Raw genomic sequence first — 20,376 nt, forward strand, 5'->3', positions numbered from 1 at the left:
TGATTGCAACCCCCCAAACAAAACCCTCGACCTTAATGTGCTTGTCATGAAACCCAAGGTATAGGTAATGCGTCATTATATTACGCGTACTAATTTTCTTGTCATGAAGCCCAAGGTCGGTAAATGACCCATTGCCCTTACTGATATACTGTTACGCGTGCTGCTGCTCCGCGCCGCGCAGCAGGAGAAACACATGCACACGCACCTCAGGCGCATGCCGCGGGAGGGGGAGGGCGGCGCTGCCAAGAGCACAGCCTAAGGTATCTGCAATATTTGGAAGTAAGTATTATATTTTTTCTTTTACAAATATAAAATTTTACTCGCAAATGTGATGAAAACATTGTATGTCTCACGGGTGGTAAGTACTTAAAATTACGAACATCGAATCATTAAAGCCCTCAGTCTTCGAATTCGGGCTTCTAATACTCTCGTTCGTAATTCCTTATTTACCACCCTTAAGACACAATGTACTATTCCTTATCTAACATTGTAATAATTGTAATACAAACTAGACTAGTGTATTTTAATACATAAATGTAAATAGAATAGAATAGAATACAATAATTTTTATTTAGCAATAAAGTTACCTACATAGTGCACAAAAAATTACAGAAATACACATTTGAATAAAATACAATTAACATCATCTGACTTTTCAATGGCATTCGCTCGCACTAGACTGGGTCTGTATCGCGAGTGCCAATGTTTAGATAGTTTAATTTAATGGGGGAATTTCTTGTTTCGTTAAAAAAATATGGCTCTGTCCATCGGAGGACAATTTTGCCAGTGTCTAGTAGTTTTTGCCGTTGTATGTACGGTAAAAAAATTCTAGAAAACGCAATATGAGAGGTAATGGTGGATGAACGATGACAGCGCGACTCGGGGAATTTCAATAAGTATTTAAGACATCAAATGACGTTGTTTTGTTTACATTTAGTTAAATACCTATCCAAACCAAACCAAATATAGGATTGTAACGTTTATTAAATAGGGGCCAGGTCGTACATTCCGGATCGATAATTTTCGGGTCGTATCCACCAACCGATTTATGTCGTCTACACGTGGTTTACACTGTGTGTCTACACCTTGTCTACACTATACCACAAACTATACTATATAATAACCGTCTGCCAAAATGAAACGCAAAGAGTAATTTTGTAATTTAGTACAAAATTTCTTCTGACATCTACCGTCTATATATTTTAGTGCCATCCATTATCTGACCTCACCATCCACGAAAACGCGTAATTTTGTCAAAATTAGACATTAATGACAGATGACCTTTAGATGAATGATTGGTCTCGCGCGGTCGAGCGAGCGCGCGATACCAATCATTCATCTAAGCAGATGACCACAGACTACTAAGAGATATATAACGTATCAGATGAGTCAGATGACATTGTAACTGCGTTTTAATGAGGGCTATCGCGTATGAATTCGCCACTAGAGGCGCTAGTGTAGCGTGAGGTCTCCGAAATGTCAAATCTCATAGTTTTTGGGTGAGCTACGCGGATTTATTTATAATTAGAATAAATTTGTGAATATTTTGCAATATCTGAAATTAATTATAGCAAATATGTGTTCTGGGGCAATGAATGTCTGTATTTTGAGACAGTTTTGTCTTTCGGAAACCTTTGTCCTCCCTTTTTTCCGAACAAAACGGGGACTATGCAACACTGTGGCATGCTCGATATTTTTATGGCACGGTTTTAAGGTGTATTAAATATGATTTTAATATAAACTTTGTTTTCACGCCCGTAATAACAGACTTTGAAAGCCATACTTAAAAACCTCACGCTACAGTGCGCCATCTAGTGAGACAAAAAACGAAAGCCCTCTTTAGAACGGGAATCCGTCGGGAAACAATAATGTACAACTCGGAATGTACGCGCAATAATGTACGACGTGAGAGCGTTTTCACATAATCCGATCCGATACCGGTATCGGACGATAGACGACATCCGATCCGAGAGCCGACATCTTAGAGCAACGCGGGCTTCCTACCGGAAGTGAGTAGCCTTACCGGTAGATTTACCTTTAATAGTAGATTATTGTCGTGGCCTGGAAGTAGGCAATTGCTGGCTAAGTATGAGTATTAAACGGACGAGCTTGCGAGTCCCTTTAACTAATATTGCTATTCCAGCCGAGACTAATATAAAGCTTTTCTCAAAAATGGTGAATAATTCTGAAATAGAATAAGCTTTTTCTCAAAATATATTATATAATTTAATTTTATTCCAACATTTTTCTTATGCTTTCCCGCCTTTCTTCATTAAAAATAAACTGCAGGTGCATTTTTCCACAGAAAACACCACAAGCTATTTCAGACCCAATAGAAAAAGTCCGGAGTTCCAACAAAATATCTGATACCGGCCATTAGACTTGGCTGTATACGACTTGTGCAACATTTCCATGGCCTTTTTAACTTCAAAAAATGTGACTGATTGCAGGCGCGCTAATTCATTATTGTCGAGATAGCGCGCCTGCAATCTTTTTAACTTTACACGGATGCTTCACAGCTTTCAAACCAGGGTTGTGTAGGATCTGCTTCTGGATACCTAAATTTAAGATTATTTTGAGCTATAAATTGCCGAATATCATCTGTATTTACTGGCGAGGCAGTGGCAATTTTGGAGGCCCTTAAATATATAGACTCGCACAATCTTAATAATTGCATAGTTTTTTCAGACTCCAAAAGCGCCTTACAGGCCATAATGTCAAAACAATTGCGTAGTAAATCTAAATTCCCGGTCATTCTTCAAATTAAGCAAGTTCTTAATGGTCTCTCTGGTAAGAATGTGAAGGTCTCATTGGCCTGGATCCCTAGTCATATTGGAATCCGGGCAACGAGACTGTAGATCAGCTTGCTAAGGATGCGACCGTTCAGGCTGCCTGGATCAGTTCAGGTGCTATTCCTCGATTTGACCTCTTTAGCTAAGGATCGACTGGATTCGGATTGGCTCGCTCACTGGACAAGATCTAGTCAGATGAAAGGACTTCACTACTCTGATGTTCAAGATAATGTTCCCGTCAAACCCTGGTTCTTTAAATTCCGGGCCGCTAATAAAGCAACTACGTCAACAATATGCAGACTGAGACTGGGCCACTCATGTACTCCTGTTTTCCTTCACAAGATTCGTGTAAAAGACAACTCTTTGTGTGAATGTGGTTTAGACGAAGGCTGTCTTGACCACTTATTTTTCGAATGTTCAAAGCTGACATCCTCCTTGTATGACCTCCTCCCCCCTTACATTCCTCGCCCTGTTAACTTTAAATCCCTCCTTCGTTATGTATATTCTCCTTATTACCATTCTGTGTGATTTTATATCCTCTAACAATATAAGACTATAGTTCTATCTAATCAATAACAACATCTTTTGTCTTTGTCGCAGTGACGTGACTCCCGCAACAGCGTTCGGCCGAAAAGGTTTTTGTTTTCTATTTTCAAAATTATTTTTTTCTGTCAAACTGGGGCAGAATCAACCGCAACACAACTGACATTGGCGCCGCCATGATTAAAATAATTTTCCTATAATGCACAGGCTATTAAATAATTCGGACATAAATAGTTTCTGCGTTTCATATCCAAAAATACACTAATTCGTGTACAGATGATAAAAGCACACATTGACATCGGAAATTTGGCCTAGTAAACACGACTTCAGCGTTAAACAGTATTACAAGTTTATAGTACATTAATATTAATTAATACATTTTTTGCGATCCAATTCTACATTAAAGATGTAATCCAAGAATGTACGGTGCGGTTATTTATTGTAAGAAGCCCAATAAAAAACAAAAAATAAACATGGCTACTCTATTTTTATCTAAAACGTGTCAATTCTCTCTTTATATATTATACTACTTCAAAATAAGTTCCATTTAATACATAGTATTTATATTTTAATTTCAAAGTTGTCCTTGTACTTTGATAAAATAGAACTGAAATCCGTAATAAAATGACAATGGTAAAATATAATTAACTTGAGTTCATCGTATTGCCTGGTTAATTCTTAAATACACTAATTAAACAATTTAAAATAGCATATCCATAAAAACAGTTCGTTTAACAGCTCATGTTTCTTTTTCGTAATAGGTGTCTTTTCGATTCCGAGCTGTAAAAAAAAGATCTTGGAGAAACTCGATTTTGGTATCCCTCGACACTTGATTTTATATTATTGACGGTTATATCGCATTCCAGGGCGCCCTGGACACTAGCTCGCTTAATTTGTGATCGATTGTACGCACATTATCAAAATAAAAAAAAAAGTATTAATTAAACTTACACTAAGTTAAAGCGTGTTCGCCACGAACTTATAGTCGTACCCTGAAAATCATCAAATTGGAAAATATTAATGGTTTTATTTAAGTTCGTCAGACAGATCGAATTTCTTGGATTCTATTCCTCGAAAATGCCGGTTCGCCGTTTGAAGCACTAACGAATTTTATTCCTCTCGGCGAATTTACTTAAAAAATTCCACCGTACGGACATTGTTGCGAAGAAATCGGATCACGCTAAATTCATTTTCAATACTAGAAAGAAGCAAAATTATCAATCAGTTGAAAGAAGTGTCGGATTCGGTCGTGGCCAGTTTCCAGTCAGTCCGTCCAGTCATTTCAGTGACAGCACAGAGTACTTTATACATATACAGTGACAGTATGAGAGAGTTGAGTGCCGGCTGAGCATTTAATGCATTTGAAGTTGAAGTTATTCATTGGTTATTCACCTGTTCTGTTCAGTCAGTCATTATTTTTAATAGTTTAGAATGACTAGTAAATTCGGAATAAAAAAAATTAATGTATAGTTTCCGTTTCAAAGAGCTAAACATTAGATAAATAACAATGTTTCTCACAGATCGTTATTAACAATGTTTATCGTAGGCTTTTTCATACACATTGTGTTTTTATTTTCTATATTTGATATCTATTTTAAGTCTCCTATCGTAAACAATGTAGTTCCTTATCAGCCAGGTCATGAATCAGTGGCTGAACGCCTCGTTCTCTTTGTGGTTGATGGCTTAAGAGCAGAATCCTTTACCAACTATACAACCATGCCATATTTAAGGTAAATAATCCAAAAACGCTAAAAAATTATGAAAAAACTGGCCACATTATGGTAATGTAAGCTCTAGTACTTTAAATTCTGTTACTATGACTTTACAGGTCAATAGCAAATACACATGGCAGATGGGGTATATCCAGTACTCAAGTGCCCACTGAGTCCAGACCGGGGCATGTGGCTGTCATTGCAGGCTTCTACGAAGACCCCTCAGCAATCATGAAGGGATGGAAAGAAAATCCTGTTGACTTTGATTCGGTATTTAATCGAACATCATATACATGGTGTTGGGGCACTTATGACATAGTGGACATCTTCACCAAGGGAACAGTAGACAATCATATATTTGTCCATAAATTTGATCCATATGATAACACATTTGGCACTGACAAAAATACAACACAGCTAGATTCATGGGTGTTTAAAAATGTTAAGGATTTTTTTAACAATGCTAAGAACAATGTTGATTTGAAAGCAAGGTTGCAGAGCAAGAAAATTGTTTTCTTCTTACATTTACTTGGAACTGATACATCAGGGCATACACACAAGCCCAAAACACAGTGAGTATATGCTTAATAGTTAGGTAGACATATTTCTATCCTATTCTATTCTAATAGGAATAATAATAAGATGTACCAGCTGCGCTTTTAAATTTAACTTAATTAATAATTTTCATGCTCATTTTACAGGAACTTTTTAACTACTGTGAGCTTTGTTGACCAGGGAATAAGAGAAATAGAACAAATTATAAGAGAATTTTATGTGGATGATGGAAAAACTACATTCCTTATGACTTCTGATCATGGCATGACAGACTGGGGTAAGGTTTTTTTAAAGTCATTATTTTTAACAGTTAAGTTTTAACATGAAAGGACTGGTAATTGGCTTAGATTTGGATGAGTATCTGTATGCCACTGACTTATTTTCTATTCATACATACTGTCATTGATACTGCAATACCACATAGCCAACAATGGCTAATGTCATTACCATACCCCGGGACTTTTGGGGCACAAACAATTTGCTAAAGAGTAGACATTAATAGATAGGTTATTCTGACAAAACATCATATTATGCCTAATGAATAATTACCTCATTGTGAATTGTAAACTATACAGTACTTTAGGTTTAGTAACAAGGCTTATGTTATGAGATAAGAATAAAAAAAATGTTAATTAATTACCTGCAGTAAGTAAATTTAGTAGTTGATATGATTTTTTAAATAAATTATTAACTTTTCTAAATTTTAAACAGGTAAGCAGTGGCGTCTTGCTGTAAATATCCATTTTAACCCACTGAATGATCTTTCTACATCGGCAGTTGTAATAGGTGCATATTTAAATTTCTTGAAGAAATCAAAATTGTTGCACGATGTGTTTGCAATTGCAGTTCTACTCATTGCCTTGTAACAATCCGTTCATGATGTTTAGTGTGCTATAGCCAAAATTCTTATTTAAAACCAACTTCAATTTATTAAAAATGCTTTTTCTTTTACACTCAAGTTTTATTTGGAAATATCTCGATAAATTTTATTAACGATTTTTAAACTACCGCTGATGGACAGGCTTGAACCCTGTAGCTTTTTAATAGCATTAATTATTCATTAGTTAGAAACCAGCAAGAGTGCACTCTGTTTTTTAACGCAATACCTACTCTTTGGCTAATGTAAATTGTCCGTGCCCCAAAAGTGCCGGGGTATGATCATCATCAATATGCTACGTAATATCTTGTTATATTATAAGCTTTTACACATCACTAGAAGAATAAATGAATTATGCAGCTAAAAGGCTGGATAATTATTTTCATATTTATTAATATTTTCTACAAATTTTCTAGGTTCACATGGGGCTGGTGACAATCATGAAACACAAACCCCATTTGTATTATGGGGTGCAGGAACACAGGCATCGAATGAAGGCCCCTTGGACCCAGAAACTGAGAGCATGTCACTCAACCACAGATTTGACATAAAACAGGCAGATTTAACACCATTAATGTCAACTATACTTTCAATTCCTGTACCAGTCAATTCTATTGTAAATTCTTTGCATATTTTGATTCCATTTTTTTTTTTAAATATAGTATTTACTTTATAAAATCTTAATTTACAGGGTAGATTACCAGCTGAATTATTGAATATGACATTGCCAAATAGAGCCAAAGCGATCTATAGTCATAGCAGACAATTAGCTGCACAATATAAGAGGAAAAAGTTAGATGTTGAAGCCAATGCCATATCATTACTTTACAAGCCCTTTGAGCCATTTAGTACAGATAAATTCAATGAAATTATTGAGTTCACTGAAAGACTACTTATGGATGAAGAATATGATAAACTTATTCATTTTAGTGAAGAAATCACTCAATTAAGTCTCAAGGGCTTGAACTATTACCAGAACTATTATCAGAGGCCATTGCTGATCTTAGTTACATTGTCTTTTATGGGCTGGATTATGTATTTACTAAAAGTATTATTAGAGCAAAAAGTTAATTCCCAAGTGGAGCCTGGGAACTCAAGAAAATTCCATATTTTAGGGTCACATTTAATTTTCAACACAGTGTTCTTATTGCTTTGTTTTTTATCATTTTATATTGTTTTTGGTAAGTGAGTTAAGCAGGGGATCCCTTGGCAAGCCAGGTGCTTATTATACCTACCGCAATTTTAGGATTTCAAGTTTTAAGATTTACTTGCCTATGGATCACTTGATTCAAAAGGCCATGTGTACCATGTAGGTTACAAATTTTATTACATACTCTTTATTACTTTCAGCTCAAAAACTTCCATTCCAGTATTATTTACACTTCTTCATGCCAATTTTTTTATGGTGGTATGCATTACCATCACCAAATGTTTGCTCAAAAGCATTACGATTATTCAAAAGAAGTCAGAAAATGAATGTTATTTGGATCGAAGTTGTATGCTATGGTTTGGGTTCTATTGCAATGGTGAGAAGAAGTCTTATTCTATTTTTTTGACAAGTAAATGCGAAACAGCTGTACCCCATTTTTCATTTTTCGCGGGGTTATCTTCATATCTAGTTTATGAAGATTAACTGGACGAAAAAAATAATATATCAGAAAGAGACTCATAGAGCTAGAAATAAATATGATTATATATATATATATATAAAGTAAATAAATAAGTTTTCTCTAGTTTTAGGCTAACATCTGCAAATCAATGTTTCTTCTATACTGTGTTACTAATTTGATATATTATTGGGATGTAAAAGCTTTATTATTTTTAGGGTCTGTCTTTCACCTATCGGTGGATGCTGAGCATCCCTCTGACTGGGATGGGTTTGTGGCCATTTTTTTCTTCCATTAGAAATCGTTTGACTACTCCCATTCTTACACTGTGGCCAATAAGCTGTGCCATGCTAAGCTTCTTTTCTTTTGTACCTGTAGTCGGGAAAGATGTCTTTATAGAATTAGTGTGAGTAAATCATGTTTCTATATTATTCTTGATTAAGTAATTTGACAGTCAACTTTTTGGTGTGGTTTCCATTTGAATTCATTTAGCTTACTAATCATACTATTTTAATAATAATATTTATTTTGATTATATATATTGTTTCAGTATTTTAGCAGGTTTATTGTGGCTATCTGTGATAGCATATTACACTTGGAAAGTGTTACTGCCTCTCTATTATAGAGAAGAAGAAAATCGAACTGAACTTTTGTTAACTGTGATACAAGCAGCCTTATTGATCTTATCTTTACATAATATATTTATACAATCGAGAAGATTTGAAAATGGCACACCGGTGTCGTACTTTTATCAAACCTTGACGTGGATTACTGCAGGTAAAAGAATAAGTTAGTTTATGTGGATATTTAAATTTCGGACATTTACATTATAAATAAGTTCACCAGTAAAAAAAACATTCTGTACAATAACTTTTTTATACAGATGGATAAGAGACAGCCCCCCGCATTTTTCATGTTTTGGTTGTCATTGTGTATCTAGTCACTATCCTTTGCATAATTTGCACTTGATGCATAAAAAAGTGTGTAATAGAAACGTCGTTCTTCAACTTACAATGTTCATGGCGTAAATTAAATAAATACATAATAATAATGTACGATCTTTGAAATCGTACACCGCCGCCGCGGCACCTTTATGCTACGCGGATTATTATAATAGGTTAAGTTAGTTGTAATTAAGCAAGCTTACGGCTCACACGTGTAATAAATAAACTTATATCAATCACGCTAGTGTTCATCATTTAGCAAACGGCTAATCTACTATCATCATCATCGAAAGGTTTATGAGCATATCAAGGCTCATACAAATAATAATCCATGAGATACAATAATATATAATAATAATCCATGAGAGCCTCCAGGCACTCAATATGCCCCCAGCCACATACACTCTTTTACAAAAATCGGTCAAGTGCGAGTGCGAGCGACTCGCGCATGAAGGGTTCCGCACCTCCGTACAATGTTTTAAAAACAAATAGTTCAGTAATAATTTTTTGTAAAAAAATCTAATACAAGCTTTTTTCTGGCGGTACTTTTTGCCCCTGGTTACCAAAGTAGGTAGTCGTCGAGACGAATCAAATGAGACCAAAATCGATGCAGTCGTGTCGTTTTATTACAGAGTTCCTATGGCCAACATCTAACTTCATCATCAGATCAGCTTTACGTCATAATAATATTGCATTGTCATCGGATTTATACATGCATGCAAAATTTCAGCTCAAATGGGTAAAGATATCCACTTCAAATTTAAGTTAAAATATTAATTCCACCCGAGCAAACATAACTAGTTACATTACATTACAAGTTAATAAAAACATATCACCAAAATGTAAGCACAAGAACAATTTTAAATTCTCCTCCTCTTCGGCTGTCGCCCTGTCGGAGGCTGAATAGCGCTTCAGGCTTACCATGCGCCGTAGCAGAAAAAAAATTAGCTTAGCTGTCAGTTCGGTTCATTCGCGGGAAATTCAGTGGACTTCGTATGTTGATGTTGTGTAATTAAATACTAAGAAGCTCGACTAGTGTGAATAAATTTTAAACTGTATTATAAACCTTCTAAATAGTATTAAATACTTAGTATGATTTTTATTAGTGTAAAAAACAATAGGTAAACATGGTGATTATACGGTGTGGATTTGGCGAGCGCTTTATCAAAGTTGGCTTCATTGAGGTTTGTGGTTCATAAATTGCTTTATTAGTTTTGCACAAAATCGAATAAACCACACAATCAGACAGTCACTGTATTATATTATCGAAGCTTTTATAAAACATAATTAAAATCGGAAACATAACAGGTAAATATTCAACCGAAATAGCTAGTCGTTGCTAGGCGACTCGGTCGCCTTAGCAACGGCTAATAACGTCTAGCAGCCAAAAAACGCTGAAAAACACACGCTTCTTGTATGACGACCACCTTTAATTTGTAACTTTACTTTATTTTTAGTATTTGTTGTTATAGCGGCCACAGTAATACATAATCTGTGAAAATTTCAAGTGTCTAACTTTTACGGCTTAAGAGATAGAGCCCTGTGACAGACGGACTGACAGACAGCGGAGTCTCAGTAATAGGGCCCCGTTGGCACCCTTTACGGATACGGAACCCTAAAAAGCAGTCACCTTTAAACACTTGCCGCATAGAGTAGGTACTTACCTACGCAAATTCCTTTCTATATAATAAGTACACAAAGTTACAATTAGAAATTAGTTTGGTAATACATATTTGAAAGTACTTGGCTTAGGCCCGTGCAATATTATATTACAATACCTCCTAATCTAGGAGAGATAACGAAAAGTTGTTGTTGTTTTTAGAAAAATATGGCGCTGTCCATTGGAGGACAATTTTGCCAGTGTCTAGTAGGTTTTGCCGTTGTACGGTAAAAAAATCTAGAAAACGAAATATGAGACGTAATGGTGGATGAACGATGACCTTGTAATCTAACGAAAAGTTTAAAACATAATAATAATAATAAATGTTTATTTGACATAAAACAGTTCTACAAAAAATTGAATATCTATCAGGCTTCAAACGAGGCTGAGCCTGAATCACACGCAAAGGGCACTAATAATAAATAAATAAATTTCATGGGGCACTTGACACTTTGACACCAACTGACCTAGTCCCAAACTAAGCAGAGGTACTATGGATTCTAAGTAACGGATAAACATACTTATATAGATAAATACATAATAATAGTAGACATCCAAGACCCGAGAAGGAACATTCGTATCTCACTAATAAATATCATAAATGCGAAAGTTTGTAGGTAAGTTACTGTGGTTTAGACGTGATGTAGTAACAAACAGACTTACAAACTTTCGCATTTATAATATTAGTGGGATTAGTGGGATATCTGCCAAAAAAAAAAGCAGACGAAACACGAAGATTAATGATAGCTATTGATTGCCGTGTTGGTATGGTAAAGATGTTTTTTTTTACAGTTGTTACATTTGTGCTGCCAATGGCCAGTTCTAAGAGATTGATAAGTCGCCTGATGACGATAAATACTTCAATTCTTATATTTTACCTTCTACTGTCAGTGTCGCATGAGGGTATTTTTTTAGTCACACTAAATTGCAATGTCATGTGTTGGGTATTGATCGAGTTCAGATTGCTTTACTTGGGACGAGTCAAGGTACCATTATTATTATATTATTTACACTTACCCCCTTGTTTTACCGTCCATTGATTAAATTTATTTGACGGATAAATGTGACGCCGTCTCTGTTTGTTTTGTTAGAATAGATGGAGACGGCATCAAATTTATCCGTCAAATAAAATTAATCAATGGGTTGTGAAACAGCCCCTTACAGTCCTGACTTATTTGTAAGCGTTACGGCAAAAACAAATGATTTAACCAAGATTTAAACTAAAAACAATTACTTTGCTCACCAGTAGTGGTGGAATTGCTGTCTTGGCTGCCCTAGACCCCAGGCCATGTATTAAGTATCGCCGCCCTCTTTTCAGCACTTTTATCATCATGGTGGCTATTTATGTCTCAATTTTGGTTGCCCCTAATATCTGGCCTAGGGTGCCCGGGCCTACTGGGCCTTAGGGCAAATCCGCCAATGTTGCTCACACCATAACATTTCGTAGCGTGATGAATGGTTGTGTTGCTAAGCTCTGAGGATGAACTCTAGTTGAGTTCGAAAGGCGTCAATGTACTGTGGTGGTGGTGGTGGTTAACTTGGGTTTGTGTGCTTACAGTGTGGAGGTAGAGGAGCTGGATGAACACACATGTGTTGCATAGACTTAACTGTCATAATGTCGCCGGTGACCAAAGTAAATGTTTTTACTTCATTGAAATGTACCTCCGCAAAATAACGCCTAATCCAATAAATTACTAATGATCTAAATTGAAACTAAACTAAAATCCTGACATTAATGACATTGTAAAAAAACCACGCCACGCGTCATCGTGAATGACTACCTATACAACATAATAAACGTTGCGTTTGCATAGAGTCGCTGTAAGTAGGTATGTAATGTGGATTGGGTTGAGGTACATAAATAAATAAATATAACGGGACAATTAACACCAATTGACCTAGTCCCAAAGTAAGCTTAGCAAAGCTTGTGTTATGGGTACTAAGCAACGGATAAATATAATTATTTAGATAGATACATACTTAAATACATTTTAAACACCCAAGACCCGAGAACAAACATTCTTATTTTTCATACAAATATCTGCCCCGACACGGGAATCGAACCCGGGACCTCAAGCTTCGTAGTCAGGTTCTCTAACCACTAGGCCATTTGTCGTACCGTCCTTCTCATTCTCGTATAAAATAATAAATTAGAGTCAGCGTCGGTACCATACGAATTTCGATTTCCGAATTTCGTAGTAGCCCTACTCTATAGCCGTGATCAAGCCGTTATGTCCGCATTGAACGCGGATATAGGTAAATCGCAATAAGCACGACCCTCAATACAACCTTCTCTCAGTAAGCCTTCATTGTTTTCGTCAACGAAGCCAACTGGGACGTTTATTGTGAAAACGTTCTACTGCACATCGGGCTTACAGCGGTTCACCTATAGTAAGCTAAGCTTTCAGGTGCCATTGTTATTGTGAAAGGCAGGTTAATTTTCTTGGCAGCACATTGTACCTACCTACCTAATCTTACACAATGAAACCTTTTAAATTTCAGATAGTTGATTGCACATTTAATAAAACAACAATAGAGGAATCAAGAGCAAAGCAAAGTCTGACGACAATAGAAAGGAGTATTGGCAGTGAAGATTTTAGGAGAGCATTCTTTTTTGTATCCTTTATATAATGATATTGGCATTACCACTTGCAGTAACATAGTGGATGCCTACCATACTCCAGTTTCCCTAACCTTTTTAGCGGCAAATCGCATATCCCCTAGCTCTTCCATAACAAGATTCGTGGACCCCTAAAAATGCTTACTTCTTATTTTCATATCAATCTATTTTAAATTTTGGTTTTGTCTGGGACGGGATCACGGCTTAGACTACCCTTAGAGCGTATGCTGGTCGAATTAGCTCTAATCCCCTCACTATATCTGTTACACCACATTATGATATAATACTCATAGAAAGCTCAAGCCAATGTCAGCGCTCCCTTAACATATTCCTTAATAAATGATCCAGCTCACATATATAATTCTAGCTTTCTTTGGAACAGGAAATATAGCGTCACTCAACTCGTTTGAAGTGCGATGGGTGACATGCTTTATAACATCATTCCAGCCATTTATTATTACTGGACTCATCTTATTGAAGACATTATCGCCGTTTCTTAGTGTAGCGTGCTGTTTTAGGGGAGTGCAATTCTTGACAGAGGTATTAAAATTTAAGTACTTAATGATTTTGATATAAAATACACACATAGATTTCAAGGCAATTTGATTGATGAAAGTGGATGGTGAATTACTTTAAAACTTTTGTAGTAGATTTACATTTATTTTTTTATACAAGTGAAGCAAAGTAAATATCAAGCTTGTAATTATATTAATCAACATTATTTCTGCTTTCAGGCACCAACAGGCTACTTGAACATTATAGTACTAATATACTCCAATATTATGGGAATTCAACTATTGTATTATGTTAAAAACACGGGGAGTTGGCTAGAAATTGGCACATCAATATCACAATTTGTTATTGTTCAAGTGATCACATTGTTTATAGTTTTAATTAATCAAATAGCAAAAGTTATGACTGATTTCAACATATTTAATATTTGTAATAAGCTGTTAAATAGCAGAAAAAAATATGTTTAAGTTTTAATAAACTTTATTTTCAAAGAATAAACTTATTTACATGTACAACTCGAAATCTGTTCTGTTTGAACTGTAAAACTGACTATCTACTCCATGTTTTCTAACCCAAACACCTGTTTTGAAATATCCTTCTGTTGCCCATTTGTGCATTTGCTCTGTGGAGTGTGGTCCCGATAATTCAGCATTATCATCCTGTTTCCATTTAAACTCCCACCTTACTTCTTTTGTAACTTCATCATCATCCTCCTCATTTTCAGTTTTTGTGGTTTCACTTCCCCCTTGGTCTTTATCAAGATTTTTTTTTTCTTTCTGATCAAAGTCATCAGCATACATATCTAAATCAGCATTATCTTTCTTGCTGGCATGTTTAGATAAAATTGCACTTATTTTTTCATAAGTCTCCTGATATATATCCATGTTGCCCATTTTAGTTAGTATCTGGTTAGCAAGCTCTGTTACCCTGGTCACAGTTTTACTGCCTTCATCCACAATGCCCGCTTTTTTCCTTTTCCATCTCTCTGCACTTGATATATTTGAAGTTGCACCTGAGAACATAAAATTTTGTTTTAATAGGGACATTAATCAATAACTAATGCAGTCTTCATGCAAACTCTACGGAATAGAGGGCCAGACTAAAGAAATAGGTGGGTGTCCACTAAATTGCAACTAGGTACCTACTAGGTCAAATTAACATTAAAAACTTTTTTTTTTTATTCCATTGGATGGCAAACGAGCAAGTGGGTCTCCTGATGGTAAGAGATCACCACCACCCATAAACATCTGCAATACCTAGGTATTGCAGATGCGTTGCCAACCTAGAGGCCTAAGATGGGATACCTCAAGTGCCAGTAATTTCACCGGCTGTCTTACTCTCCACGCCGAAACAACAGTGCAAGCAATGCTGCTTCTCGGCAGGATTAGCGAGCAAGATGGTGGTAGCAATCCGGGCGGACCTTGCACAAGGTCCTACCACCTGCTAGTCTATCTGCAGCATCACTTGCATAAAGCATGAACAGTTGAATTGAAATTCCAGAATATTACTAAATTTCAATTTTTTTTTATCATTACTATACTTGTTGTATGAGCACCACTTTCGCAAAATGTTGTCTCTAGACTTTGCAGTTGAGATTTCAGGATTTTACATGAATACATTCATTCCCACAATCCAAATCTCATCTAAATCCATTCTTACTGTTTTAGTGTAAAAGAGTAACAAACATGCACACAAGCTCATAAACTTTTTCATTGAAATATTAGTAAGAGAAGGATTCCTATGAGTTTGCTTGTGGATGGTACATAAACACTACATTTATATTGTGTAATTAACCTTTATCTGATGCTCAACTTACCAAGTCGTTGCAATGATTTAGCAATTGTTTCCTTTGGCTTCATATGCTGTAAAATTTCCTTATAATTTTGAATCAAATCAAACTTTTCTTCCATCTCCTCTTCTTCACTGCTGGACTCATCACCAAGACCTTTGTTTTCATCATCTTTGTGCACCTTGTATTTGTCTTCAGGTCTACCTTTCACCTTGACCCAGTCAATATTGTCAAGCCAACCATCTCGGATCTCTTTTTCTTTCTTCCAATGATACTGGCCTTGGTTATCAAAATGACCTTCCTCCAACTCTTCTTTCATGTTAAATGGTGTAATGGTGATCTAATTTAAAAAAGCAAGGTTTAATATTTTCCAATTAAGTTAAGGCAACCTTGTATACCAAAAAAAAGGTAAGGGGTAGATTATACAGCAGAATATGCAATTTGCAGTATAATGTTAATAACAATACACATTAATTTACAACAAATAATTAACATAATAAAAGCATATACAAGACTAACTAAAAATTATGACTACATATCTCACATTCGCCTGTAATTTATAAATGCGTAATTTAATTGAATTGTGCACTCAGGATAGTTACACATTTTTTTAATAAGACGGATTAGTACTTACTGTAAGCATTCTTATGAGAGAATAATAGCGTTTGAGCTGGGATAAGTAAGTTCGTTTATGTATTTGGATGTACAGGCAGCCTATGCGAAATACCCTCGCAAGGCAAATTGTTGTCAATTATTGACCTAACCTAATTATGTATATATCTTTCACTTACTTCACCTTCTATCCCTGCGTCTCCTTCCTCTTCTCCTTCGATGTCATCAGCGTTAAGAACATTGTTCCTTTCTTCTTCGGCCCCACTGTCTTCCTCGTCAGAGTCCAGTGAATGTTTCTTGCCCTCTTTCTTAGTTACCCTTTTTTCATCCCGTTCGTCTAAATCGAATGCTGTAGACGCAGATCTCTTAGCCATTTTACAAATAAGAAATCGTTTAATCGAGATTACAATAGAGTTTACATTGGATACCTAATTTATTGAATAACAACGTCGTGTCCGTGTGTTGTGTGTGGTTTGTGACATTTATTGTGTACTATATTCGAGTCCAGTTCGAAGTTCGTGTCGTGCGGTCCCTCTCGCTGTCGTATTAAATAGTATAAGTGTCAGAGGGACAGCACGACACGAACTTCGAGTTTAGTTTCGTAGTAGCCCAGCTGACACTTAAACCTTAAACTATTTAATACGACAGCGAGAGGGACGGTACAATACGAACTTCGAGTTTCGGAGTAGGCCTTCTGCCTTGGGTGACACTGTTTCCCGGCCCAAATAATACCGGGATGGAAATACTGACTCTGTTTTTCGTGTACACGCCCATAGAAGCTCCTGTCAGATACTATGGGCGTTTACACAAAAAATAAAGCCGGTATTTCCATGTAGGTGTTATCCGGGCCGGGAAAGTGTCACAGGTACTTAAAACTTATATTCTTTGGTCACCCATCTGCCTGTCTGCCTGTCTGTCAGTTATTTAATAATGTACTCTGTGCTGTAGAAGGTTTTGTTCGCTCGTTAAAGTAAATAAAATAACAAAGTTTCTTTATTGCATCTTGCAGTCGAATAGTCGCTACAGTATTTAATGTACGTGTATAAAATTTCATCATTCTTGGAAATTCAAGTTAAATCATCTGCCACCCTTTCATTTCTGAAAAAAATAATGAGTTACCTGTCGAAGGGTCGGGAGTTTGCCAGCGAATTCCATGGGAATGAAAAGTAAGCTATACGGAAATATTATGTTATTTTATCAACCATTATGTTCTCGAGATTGTACATCAGTTTTTCTTATTCAACTATTTCAGAATTAATGGAGAAAAGCTGATTTACCCAGCTGCTTCTAGAAATCAAGAGCCTATACTGCAAGTTTTGAAAAGATTCGTGATATCAGATGTCGACATCCTTGGAGATGACAGTCCTTTATTTCTTGAAATTGCCTCTGGATCTGGCCAACATTTAGCCCATTTTGCCCCTCATTTCCCTGGTGTAAAGTTCCAACCCTCAGAATATGACGAGAATGTCTTAGGGAGCATCACATACTATGCTACCAATTGCCCAACTAAGAATATACTGTCTCCAATTGTTATTAATATAACTAACGATTTATCTAGTTACAAGTTTGAGGAAAGTAACATTGACTATATTTATTGTTCTAATTTAATTCATATTAGCCCCTATGAATGTACAGAAGGCTTATTTCGAAATGCTGGTGTTTACTTAAAGTCAGATGCGCTCATGATAACTTATGGGCCTTATATGAAAGATGGTGTAATAACACCAGACAGCAATGTTCAGTTTGATGCTGGTCTGAGAGCTAGGGACCCTTCTTGGGGTCTTCGTGATATAACTGAACTAATAGAATTAGGTGAAGAGAATAACTTGTCCTTAATAGACACTATTGAAATGCCTTCTAACAATAAGACTTTGATTTGGAAGAAAAACTAACTACTCTCTCTAACTCTACTCGCCTTTCCCAAATGTTTACCTGAAACTTTAAACTTCATACTTACATATAGGTAGGTACAGCTAGAGTTAGAAATTTAAATGTCAATAATCATAGTTTCAGTAGAATATCAGGCCATATTACTCGTAGACGTCTAGAAGGGTGACACTCTTTCCTGGCCCGGATAATACCGACATAGAAATACCAACCCTGTTTTTTGTGTATACACCCATTGAAACTGGCATGAGCTTCTGTTGTTGTGTACACGAAAAGCAGGGTCGGTATTTCCATCCCGGTAATATCCGGGCCGGGTAAGTGTCACCCGTCTAGAAAAAGGAATGGAACATTTTAATAGTGGATTATATTTGCACCTTCTTTGTACTTGTTCAGTCAGCATCAAAAGTAGCTGGTTACTTTTACACTTTGGCGTTTTGCAGCCACATGCTTAGCGCCATACAAGATTGACAAATGTGATAATGTGACAGAATAAAAAAGTAACCAGCTTCTTTTGATGCTGACCGTTCCATTGTACTTATATTCTAACTAATAATAATAATAATCATTTATTTATTTGCTTAAAAACATTACATAAATTACACAACAAAGAAATATCTGGCGGTCCTCAAACTAGGCTGAGCCTGTATCTTGAGAACCTGGACTGCAATTTAGTGACAAACTTGGGAATATAAGAATTATTCATTATTTAAATTATTGTAGTACCTACTGCCTTTATTTATTTTCTCACCTTTGTGAAATAGTAGATGAAAGCATTAAAATTTATAATGTGAAACAGTTTTGGCTATTTTGTGTGAATTTGATAAATTAATTTTGCCTTGTCAGCAATTTTGTGCCAATTTTATGTAGAAAATCCATTATACCTACAAATATTAATTTTAGGTTATACAAAAATTTTAGAAGTATTTTAATGTAATATTTAATAAATAAACGTGCAAGGATCTCTTATGTTTGAATTTTTGCAACAAATAATTTAGTTAAGCAAGTTCAAAAATTTTACTATCTTTTAACTTTCAGATGTTATAAGTGTTTGCTTAAAACCTCTTCTAACATCCTCCCTTTTTGGCAAACTCTATCTACAGTGTTAGGCCAATTAACCCACTAATAAATGCCAATCTAGGCTTAAAAACAGCTTTTGTGAGAATATCTGCACATTGATATTCTGTGGGAACATATTTAACTTGCAGCTCTTTGTCTGTTACAAGTTCTCTGACATAAAAATGCCTTATCGCAATGTGCTTCGTTCTTCTGTGCATTTCTGGGTTTTGTGCAAGCTTTATAACTGCATCATTGTCAATTTGTAGAGTTGGGATATCTTTCAGTATGGTTATTTCATTGAACAGTCTTCTCAGCCAAACTATTTCACGTCCTGCTTCACTAGCCGCAACTAATTCAGCTTCTGTGCTCGAGATCGCTACAGATGTTTGTCTGCGACTTGCCCAAGAGATCACACCTCCTGCATAGATGCACAAAATTCCAGATGTAGAACGTCCTGTATTTGTGTCTCCGCCGTGATCGGAGTCGCTATAACATTCCAACACTCCGGGTTTGTGTCCTTTTTTGTAAACAATCCCTGAATCGATAGTTCCTTTCAGGTAACGAAAAATTCGTTTAACTTTGAGAACGTCTTCATTAGATGGATTGTCTAGTGTTCTGGATACGACGCTTACGGCGTACGATATGTCTGGTCTGGTTCCTGTCTGGAGGTATGCCAGTGCACCGACAGCTTCGCGGTAGGGGAACTTTACTTCCTTCTCCGTTTCCGTATCTGGTTGTGCTTCTTTAATAATTGGTGTACTGATAGCCTTGCAGTCACTCATTTTAAATCTCTCTAGAAGCTTGTTTGTATAGTGTTTTTGAGACACTTTAATGGAACCATCTTTATCGTTGAAGATTTCTAGTCCAAGAAAGTAGGAAGCTGGCTTTGTGGTTATCTTGAACCTTCTTTTCAATTCAGCCAAAAACTTTTCAGATTCCTTTGGATTCGTTGAGGCTATTAAACCGTCATCAACGTAAAGTCCGATTATGATTTTATTTCCATTCGTTTGTCGAATAAATAAACATGGATCTGTGTCACATTGTTTAAATCCGATTGATTTTAAATAGTCAACAATACATTTATTCCAGCATCGTGGAGCTTGTTTGAGACCATAAAGACTCCTCTTCAATTTGCAGACTTTGTTTGTGCCATCACTGAACCCTTCTGGTTGACTCATGTAGACGTCTTCGTTTATTGAGCCATTAAGG

The 20,376-nt window shown here is 36.0% G+C and overlaps 3 protein-coding genes across 4 annotated transcripts; 2 read left to right on the forward strand and 1 right to left on the reverse strand.

Moving 5' to 3' along the window:
* The first annotated feature begins 4,604 nt into the window (after positions 1-4,604).
* PIG-N (Phosphatidylinositol glycan anchor biosynthesis class N) lies at positions 4,605-14,345 on the forward strand. Of its 2 annotated transcripts, XM_074101044.1 has the most exons (13): positions 4,605-4,739; positions 4,968-5,065; positions 5,164-5,619; positions 5,749-5,879; positions 6,896-7,095; positions 7,171-7,660; positions 7,830-8,005; positions 8,305-8,492; positions 8,637-8,863; positions 11,483-11,676; positions 13,193-13,306; positions 13,659-13,850; positions 14,045-14,345. In XM_074101044.1, the coding sequence occupies exons 2-13, from the start codon at positions 5,052-5,054 to the stop codon at positions 14,288-14,290; spliced, it is 2,628 nt and encodes an 875-aa protein (XP_073957145.1). In that variant the 5' UTR covers positions 4,605-4,739; positions 4,968-5,051; the 3' UTR covers positions 14,291-14,345. The 2 variants fall into 2 exon arrangements, with proteins under 2 accessions (XP_073957145.1, XP_073957144.1); XM_074101043.1 differs by having other exon boundaries at positions 4,605-5,065.
* LOC141437607 (CD2 antigen cytoplasmic tail-binding protein 2 homolog) lies at positions 14,286-16,786 on the reverse strand. Its single transcript, XM_074101045.1, has 3 exons — positions 16,404-16,786; positions 15,640-15,952; positions 14,286-14,835 (listed from the first exon to the last, which is right to left on the reverse strand). The coding sequence occupies exons 1-3, from the start codon at positions 16,596-16,598 to the stop codon at positions 14,327-14,329; spliced, it is 1,017 nt and encodes a 338-aa protein (XP_073957146.1). The 5' UTR covers positions 16,599-16,786; the 3' UTR covers positions 14,286-14,326.
* Positions 16,787-17,101: 315 nt separating this feature from the next.
* On the forward strand, positions 17,102-19,134 carry LOC141437608 (UPF0585 protein CG18661-like). Its single transcript, XM_074101046.1, has 2 exons — positions 17,102-17,390; positions 17,477-19,134. The coding sequence occupies exons 1-2, from the start codon at positions 17,257-17,259 to the stop codon at positions 18,114-18,116; spliced, it is 774 nt and encodes a 257-aa protein (XP_073957147.1). The 5' UTR covers positions 17,102-17,256; the 3' UTR covers positions 18,117-19,134.
* Positions 19,135-20,376: the final 1,242 nt, after the last annotated feature.

Source organism: Choristoneura fumiferana, chromosome 18 (genome assembly GCF_025370935.1).
Source record: "Choristoneura fumiferana chromosome 18, NRCan_CFum_1, whole genome shotgun sequence".
In the NCBI taxonomy this organism is placed as follows: Eukaryota; Metazoa; Arthropoda; class Insecta; order Lepidoptera; family Tortricidae; genus Choristoneura; species Choristoneura fumiferana.